The following is a 9,070-nucleotide window of genomic DNA, read 5'->3' on the forward strand; positions in this document are numbered from 1 at the left end:
TAGCTGAGAACAGCACTTCTGGGTCAGGAGGACAAGAAAAGTTGGCAAAGCAGGAGATACGGTACAAAATATAGGGTAAGGAAAGAGTAAAGGGGACAGAAGTGGCAGCAATGCATCACACTGTGAGACACAGAGCCTGCTTTGGCTGATGACCAGAAGCAGCAAAACACTTCTTTCCTAGTGAAGACAGATAGTCAGGGGCTGATGGTAATGTCAAGGGTTTCTCTCTTCTGTATAGGGTGTGGGAAACGCTAATCTGCAGTTATTACCTTCTCTAGATTGCTAGAAAGATCAGACAGTAGCTGAAATAGTAAAGCGGTATGTTTTCAGCAGTGAGACTAGAAAAGACCTTCGGAGAGAGTTTAAATAAAATGTACTCATTGCCATGAGCTACTCAGACTGTCTCTTGAACAAATTTCTGACCCATTCATTAGAAGCATTGGGTGGAGACCCAGGAGTTAACTCTTTGTGCAGTCAATTCCCACTGAATCCATTCTTAAACTGCAACTGAGCTCAAATCTATGATTTTTAAAAAATATGGGGGAAAAAAGTAAAAATTTAATTTAAAAATGCATATAGTTAACAGATCAGTTGATCTCTGTGGGATGGTTGGTGCAAGCTGTGACCCCAGATGCAGGGTCAACTCAAGAGGTTTTTGTACAGGATTTTCCAGGCAGTGACTGGCAAGAGCATACATAAAACCACTTGTGATGAGTAGACTGGCAAAAGAAGGTGTGATGACTGCCTGGGATCTAAACGAGTTGTGGAGAAAGGTGCAGAGTTAGCTATATGTCTACAAGAACTGTAAGCCATCCTTTCATCTCCCGAATGACACATTCTTCTCATTGTCTCAAATAAGCAATGGCCAAGCACACACCAGAGCTGACCTCCAAGTGTAAGAAACTCCAGAGAAGGCTCTGGCAGTCCTTCAGAGGCTGCTCTGGTCATGTACGAGGCTGGCGATCTGACAGGGGTTTCTAACCATGGCAGCATTTCCAGCTATAACCGCTGTAATCCCATGTGTGATGTTCAAGCTCAGTGTAGATGTGCTGGGGCTGGTGGGGTGGGTGGAGGCAGCCCCTGCTCCTGACCCCATCAGTGCCACCCATCAGCACTCGGCCTGAGAACGCGCTGTGGGCATCAATGTCTCCCTGGCTCTGCTCCCCTCAGCCAGACCTGGGGCCATCCTTAGCCTGAACAAGTGCCTCAGTGCTGTAAGAACACACAGACTTCTCTTCGTATGTCGGACATCAATATCTCCCTGCTCTTCATATTTTTTTTCTGGACTTAAATAAGGTATGCAGTGTGTTTCAGCTCTATATGCATTGATGGCAGACAGCTTGGCATCCATGGCTTCCAGTCCTTCTGCAGCTCCACTCTGTTGATGTAAATCATCCTCCAAGGCACTGGAGTCCTTAGACCCTTCACTGGGTAGCACATGACAGTCCCAAGATGTCTTTGTCTCTGCACTGTGCACAGCAACCACCACCACAATGTCAGATGCCATGAGGGGAAGCTCTAAGATTATCACAAGTAAGTGAAAACATAAATATTACCAGCACAGGCAGCTCTCCTAACACTGAGCATAATTATATACAGCTCGGGCATAGCTTGGAGTATTAATCCTGCAAACACTCACGTATATCTTTGCTCTTGTGTATAAAGGTTTGTGAGACTGGATTTGGCTGATGAGCAAGTGGTCTACCTGTGTATCAGCTGCAAAGAGTGGTCTGCTTTTAGTTTACCCAACTTAGAATTTTTAAAGTTTAATCTTAAAATTTGAACAGTTTTAAAAAGCTGCATTCACACTGATTAGAAGAGAGAACTTTGTTTTAAAAAGAACAATAATTCAATGTTGCGTGGGGAGCAGGACCTGAGCCTGCAAGCTAGGGAGTAGATTTGCTTGCAGGAAGTCGGTAGGTGCTCAGCAGTTCACTTCACAGGGTCTAAGTATGCTTCTAAATAGCTTGGCCCACCCTATCAGCCCCCCTCATAAATTGACTAAGCTGTGAAATAAAAAAGACAAATTTCTGTTTATCTCACTGGAAAACGTGGGTTGTATTTTCTGCTATTTAAAGCCAAAGGGTCAGAGAGGGAGTTATCTGCAGTGACATGAGCTGAAATATGATTGTGAAAATATAAAGATGGAAAATACAACGTACCTTGCCAATTATGTGCCATAGTTAACATTACTTCACATCTCTCTATAGAGGTCATAACTCATAGCTAGGAAAAACGAAGAGCAGAACTCATCCTCTGCCTGCTTTGGGGTGCGCCTCCTCCTTCCTTGGTAGACTATGGAGCTAGTAGTCTCGAAGCTATTTATTTTTAATTTTCCTCAATCTAGCATGTGTGATTAATAAAAATGGTAGCTTAAAAAAATCATTGAAGTATCCTCCTAATGTTTTTCTTTCCTTTCTGTAACAGTTCAAGTTTTGAGGGGTTTGGTGCCTCAAAATGTTGTACTGACTTGAAACGAAAGTAACGGTTCCTTATAAATCAGCAGTGTGTTCTTTGCAAAGATTAGTATCAATAGGCAAAATAAGTAGAGCTGCTCTAAGAGGCATTTCAAACTTTGGGAGGTTTAGTCACTGCCCACTTTCACAAGCTAAAATCTGTTTCATCATCACAGGAAATTCTTGGAGAGGAAACACTCCAGGTATAGTGACTATTTTTGAAAATACTCTCTTTAGGTTTATGAAGTTACTACTCAAGGCATGCACATTGCAGAAATCACAGCCAGTATTTTGGAGTACAAACATGTTTCTCCTTCTCAGGCGGCTCTGAACCCTTCACACCACTGCCTTCCCTCAGAACCCGACGCGTGCTGCCCCTGTGCCAGGAGACAGCTCCTCTGCCCCGTGAACGAGAGGTAAGCTTTTTGTTTCTCCAAAACATGTACTCACAAGACACATCTGAAGGCAGGTATGAAAACCTTCTGGTGGGAATTCCAACTGGAGTGACCTTGGGGCAATGTTTTATCTTACTGTGACAGTACCTGCTGAGAAAGATTGACTTTTTGGCAGAAAGCAGAGGTGCTGCGTTTTGGATGTTCAGGCCATATTTCAGCCTGGCCTCTGCTCTGCCTGCAAATAACACTTCTCGTGCAAGATGCCGACATTAAAAACTGGTTGTAAGGGCTGGAAACTTAGCACAGAAATGCAAATCCTGACCCTGCCTGAGTGGACAGCAAGCCTCCCGTTAATTACAGCAGTATTTCTTTTCTGTATATTTCAGGGGTTTCCTAACACCACGGGCTCAGAAAACAGAGTATTTATCAAACTAAATACTGACCACACTGAGTAATGCGGCAGCACTTAGAGCTTAGTTTCCCCCAGACCTGTGCAGGTAATCTTCCATGCAGTATAAAAACAGCAAGCATTTTCATGATGAACTGCCTGTGGTTGTTGACTTGGTCTGTTATTTCATAATTCAAAGAATCAGACTTTAAAACCTGACACAAGAGATTACAGCAGAATTTAAATTCAAAAAACTCCAGAAAATGATTGAAGATTAAATCCTGTCTTGAACACACCTGTACCAGGATGTTTTCAAAAGTGTTTGTCTTTAATACAGTGACAAAATGAAGTTTTACTGTATCATTTTTCTATTAAATCTATCAGACCAGACAGGAGAATGAGCTAGATCTTGGTCTGCTTTGCAGAGTAGCAGAAGAAAGAGTTCCTGATAGCTACTGATCAAGCTTGTTAGATTTTGGTTTGTAGGATGGTTGTCATTTGTATCAGTAGAGTGGGAATGTACCCTCTTCCTTTATGCTGTTGAAAGCATAGAAGAAAAGTTTATTTCAATATATGGAAAGTAAGTAACTGCTAAATTCAGTCAAGTAAGCAGTGTAGAGCTAGCAGTGTACTATATAAAGGAAAGCTAACAGCCTCTCTGGTTTTAATGTGTGCATCTGGGTACATCCGTAACGAACCCCGAGTCAAAGGCAGAGCTGCTGAGGTGGCCTGCTACCCTTGCATTTTAAGGCCAGTCTGTCCATGTGGGCTTTTGTTTTGGTTTCAGCTTCCCTTACTCCCATGAGCAATGTCAGATGGGTGAAAGAATCAACATTATTATACTGAAACATTTTTCAGTGTAAAAGAAACTAAAGAATTGGTGGATTTTAGTAAGACTGGGATGAAAACATGGTTGAAACCAGTTTCACTGTAATGCTCTTCAGAGACCACCACATCTTCATAGCCCTCAGCTGATCCCCCCATGCTCTCCCATGCAGAGTCCATGACAGCTTCTGCACGGCTGTAGTGCCTTCTTTTCATAGATCAGCACTGAAACCAGTTTCCACTTTGCTGGGTCACTTTGTAGAGATGCCGTCGCACAGTTTGTATTATTTTCACTTGGGAAGTCTCATTTACTAGTGGCAATGCTGCTCAGTTATAACACGAGGACGTAGGTTATTTATTTTTGCCCCATTATGCCAATATGGTGCTATCTTCTAGATACCATGACATGTATGCATATCCTAAGGCAATTATTTGAGATAATCACTCCTTGGCTTGTGATTATCACAAACAGCAAAGTTACTGTTGACCACCTGGTGCTCACAAGGTTGCACACAGCAAAGTGGGCTGCTGAGGCACTTGATGGAAAGCCTTTGCCATAGGACTTGCTCTTTCTGTGATCTGTCAGAGACTAACTCTGATTTTCAGATTCTATCAGAGGCATCTCTGCTTGCTCAGGTGATTTGGCTTGAACCACATTTCACTTGAAGAGAGGTGGGCAGGAGGTTTTTGGCCTATCCTGCTTTAAAACCTTGTTTTTCATTGTGGCCGTCTTCAGGAACAGAGCACTCTAACAAATAAGTTTGTTTTTAAAAGTGTCCATAATAGCAGTGTTGCATCATTTCCAGGGTTATTTTAAAAATTCTCTTTGTGACTTTACATTATTAATAAGGTGTCTACAGAATTGCCTAGAAAAAAAATCCTTGCGTTGATCTTGAATTTGACTTTATCATTTCTTGTCATAATTGGACCAAGTCCTCAGCTGCAGTAAACTAGTGTCACTTCTCCTCTGTTATTTCTCTTCATTTTATTGGCACTATTGCCACCAGCTGTCATGATAAGATATCCACAGTATGGCAGTAGGGAAGGATCTCCCTTTTGAAGGACAAACTACATAAAATGACACAAGAAACAGAGAGTATATGCTGCATACTGGTTGGAAGCATACTATAATGAGCTGAAAACTCAAGCTTTTGATGGCAAATATGCTGTATGAAGCATGGGTGAATTTAAATGGTTGCTAACTATAATGCTGCAACTAAATTATCACTGGAAGAGAGATTATATGTGAATTTGTTAAAACACAGATACACATATGCTACAGAATGGAATGGGAAAATTTTGTTTGATGCTTTCCTTCTACAGACTCCAGAGTGCATCACCAAGGCTCATATCCCTGTTGCCATTTTAAAAATGGGAAAAGAGAAACACAGAGGAGGAGAGTGCCAGGGTCCCTCAGCTGCACAACAGCAGAGCCACAAGGAGAACTTAGGCTTCCTGAAGTATCAACAAGGGAATTTAAATGATTTGGGTATATTTGCATAACATGCATAAAACAGATTACCCAGTAAAGGTGAAAGGAATGAAACCTGGGTTTGAAGAGATTTAGCTTGGTGTGCCATCAAAATCACAGGCTGGGAAATAGCTCACAAGAATCTGTGGTATCCAAGGGAACTTATTTGTATGGACTAACGCACACAAATCCTATTAGCATAAGAGTTACTTAAGCACATCCTCCCAAATTGATATTGGGCTTTGCTCGCTGCACTCTGAAGTCATAGCCTAATCACAGACCGAGCGCATCAGTGCTGCGCCAGAGTGAAGCCTGTCATTGAGAAAGCACAGTGAGGCCACGGGTGGCCTGATGACTTTATTGCAAGTGGCAAGACAAAGGTGCTCTGTGTATTCCTGAGATAAGAACTTTAAGGATGCAACTGGCTGGGAAATATAACCAGTCTTATAACCTATCTTTATAAAAGATACTAATGTATTAACTGCTGTTTGAATAGCATTTTATAATACACATCGTGTCAAAGGACTGAGAATCTAGAGCAGGTCCTGCTAATTAAAAAAGCTACAAGGGTACAGTATCTTCGCCCTGATGTTAACCTGGACTGCTCTTGTGCACAGTAACCTTAAAATACATCCTAGAGAGTGTGTGGCCCTTCATGTCACACGTCTCTCTCTTTCCTGTCCAGTGGACAACCCACAGGCCTAATCTCCTCCTCTTTGTGGCCATGAAATTTGACTGCTGGCTTTCTGGAACACAGGTTTTACCTTTTTTAACCAGAGCAAAGTATGAGCCTCTATTTCTCTGAATGACAACCTAGAGCACCTTCAACACAGAAGTCCTAGGGAGAAGGGGAGAAATGTTGGGAACAGATGCTTTTTCCTTATAGCTGTAGAAAGATGAGCTCTGTCAGATATTCTAGGTTTCTATCCATGCCGATAGGAAGAGCAAGGAGCCAACCTGAGCAGGAGCAGTTACATTATAGTATTTCATGGTGTTTGAGGGTCCAAAGACATCTTTGAGACACTATACATGTCTTGTGGGCATGTAAAATTCAGATTTCAAAACTGTGTGATTTTTATTGGAGTTTATTTTCAAATGTTAACGTATAATTTGTTTAAATTTGAAGTTTTTGCTTGCTCTTTACATGAGTTTTATAATTTGGATGCCATTCAACATTTGACTGTGTTCCGAAACCACCGAATTTGCCCTATCCATCTTAGCCTCATAATGGATAGATAGAACGTATTAAGAGTTATCACCTCAAAGACAGATCAAAGTCTACTTCCTTTAATATTGACTTTCTTTAAAAGGACCTAAATATAACCCACTAGCTAAATAATTCAATTTTTTTAAGGGGGGGAGGAACTGAGTGCAACAGACCACAATAGCTCCACAGTTTTACGATTTGTTGGAGAAGAAGAAATCCTTCTCACATTTTCTGTTTAAGGAAATGTTACTCTTAGACTAAATGAGCCCAAACCTGTCAGCCATCCAAATGGACTCTTCACTGACATAAGTGGCAAACACTTGCATGGATCAGTGACAGGAACAGCTCAGCTCGAGGAACAGAAACAATGAGCTAATCTGAATAAATGGTCCATTTTCAGACATTTCACAATGTCGTGCAGGGTGGTTTTTGCATTCCCTACTTGACTCACTCTGTTTGATTATCAAAGGTGTTGAAAGATCGGTAACTCACACAGGGCTTTAAAATCTAGTCGTCTTGTTCTGTTCTCTCCTTATATATCTCTTAAGTTTTGGAAAATACACGTATCAGCATGCACATACGTGATAAAATATCCCTTCAGTCAATATACGTTCTCAGGAGTTCCAGAGCAGTGTTGGGGCTGTATCTCCGCGCCTCACGAGAGCACACAAGGAATGAGAGACTAGGGACACATCCTGCCATTTGTCCACGTGTGACTGAATGCTTCTGTCCTCAGGCACTTCTTTCATTCCCATTAAATATCCATGTTTTCTGTCACACTAAGCACTGTTTGATAGGTTCTCTGGTTTTTGCATCTACATTTTAGATGGAGAGGAGGCAGAAAGACCTCAAGGCTGGAAACCATAGATCCCAACTGCAACTTCTGGATGCAGATGCCGTACTGTAAGTGATTACCTTTCAGTGATGTCTCTAAAAATGGCTACACCTGTATTTGGAAAACATTTTTCCTCAGTCTTGGTATGTTAAGTGCTATGGAATCAACAGACACTGAGTAAGCTCTACTATTGTGTGTTTTGCAGTACAGAGGCATCAGAGTTCTAACCTCAGCTCTGTTCTCTCAGGTATTTGTGTTTGTCGTTACTAATGCTATTTTAGTTAAGAATTTTGATCTGTGTTGTACTCTTGCAATAACTGGATAGAAACTGGAAATGGGATCTTCTGCCTGTTGATTTGGAACAGTTTTGTAAAAGCCCTGACATCTCAAAAGCAGAACACATCCATTCTTTCTGGTGGGAGAGAGGGCACTAGGAATAGTTGCTACAGAATAACTGTTTTACATGGTGGAAATCTCTTAGAATGAGACAGACTGCTGGACCTTAGTCCCAACAGGTACAAACATCAGGCCAGTACCACTCTTGAGATGCCTGAACCCCAGAAGTACAATTCTAACCCCACTCAGCTTTCAGTCTCTGACCACTACCTTTCACCAGAATCAAACACCTTTGCATATCTTTAATAAGACACACGAGTACGTCCTGTGCACACAGATATAAAATCTTTCAGAAAGAATTTGGAAGAGCAGGACAGTGAAATACTGTGGTGCAAGCTAACATGTGTGGACCTGCTTTCCTGAACCGCAGCAAGGGCCACGGCAGGTGCCCTGCTAGGAGGACGCACGGATGTCCATCACGTTGGTAACGTCAGCCACAGCACCCAGGTGAACATGCTCAGGGCTGGCACAAGGTACATGAGCTCACTGAGCTTTTCCAATGCCCATAGCTGTGCCCTCTGACACTCCCTGCACACCCCGCTTTTGGCATCACACGGGGGAGAGCCGGTCAGTAGTGAGCAAAGAGGCAACGTACCCACTTTCAACTCCTTCCCGAAGACAGTCCTCTCTCCCAGGGCAGAGCAGTTCCAGCGCCCATTGCGAAACTGGAACTGGCACTCGTTGATGCCCATCTGGGACCCTTCCCCGATGACGATGATAGCGTCAGGCCTGCTCTGGCAGATAGCCCGCTGCCGGGGAGCAAGACCTGGGATCTTGTTACAGATGATGCTGGCTCCCAGGGCCACCACAGAGGAAAAACCCCTGCAACGAGAAGACACCAGGGGTGGCTGGGGGGAAGTTCATCCTAGAGGCCACTGCAGCGCCCTGCCACCTTCCTGCCCTGCGGGGCCCGGCTTTGGCAGGTGCCCTCGGACAACACCCGCCTTTCCCCTGCCCCTTCCCTCTCTCCGCAGCCAAAGCAGCGATCAGGAGCGCGTGGGCTCCAGCCAAAACGCGACCCAACTTCCTCGTTGAGAAATTAAAGTGCAGGCAGTGGTGCGGCATGCCCGGGCCACGCCGGGGCAGCGGGCGGGGAG

General features: G+C 43.3%; 1 protein-coding gene across 1 annotated transcript in view; it reads right to left on the minus strand.

Moving 5' to 3' along the window:
- Positions 1-8,790, minus strand: part of WNT7A (wingless-type MMTV integration site family, member 7A) — a 33,985-nt gene extending 25,195 nt beyond the window's left edge. The window contains exon 1 of the mRNA XM_010185444.1: positions 8,569-8,790. Coding sequence (XP_010183746.1) covers positions 8,569-8,665 — 97 coding nt within the window. The 5' untranslated portion in view covers positions 8,666-8,790. The remainder of the gene's footprint in view (positions 1-8,568) is intronic.
- Between the last annotated feature and the right edge of the window lie 280 nt (positions 8,791-9,070).

This window comes from Mesitornis unicolor, unplaced genomic scaffold, assembly GCF_000695765.1.
Source record: "Mesitornis unicolor isolate BGI_N332 unplaced genomic scaffold, ASM69576v1 scaffold7625, whole genome shotgun sequence".
NCBI lineage: Eukaryota > Metazoa > Chordata > Aves > Mesitornithiformes > Mesitornithidae > Mesitornis > Mesitornis unicolor.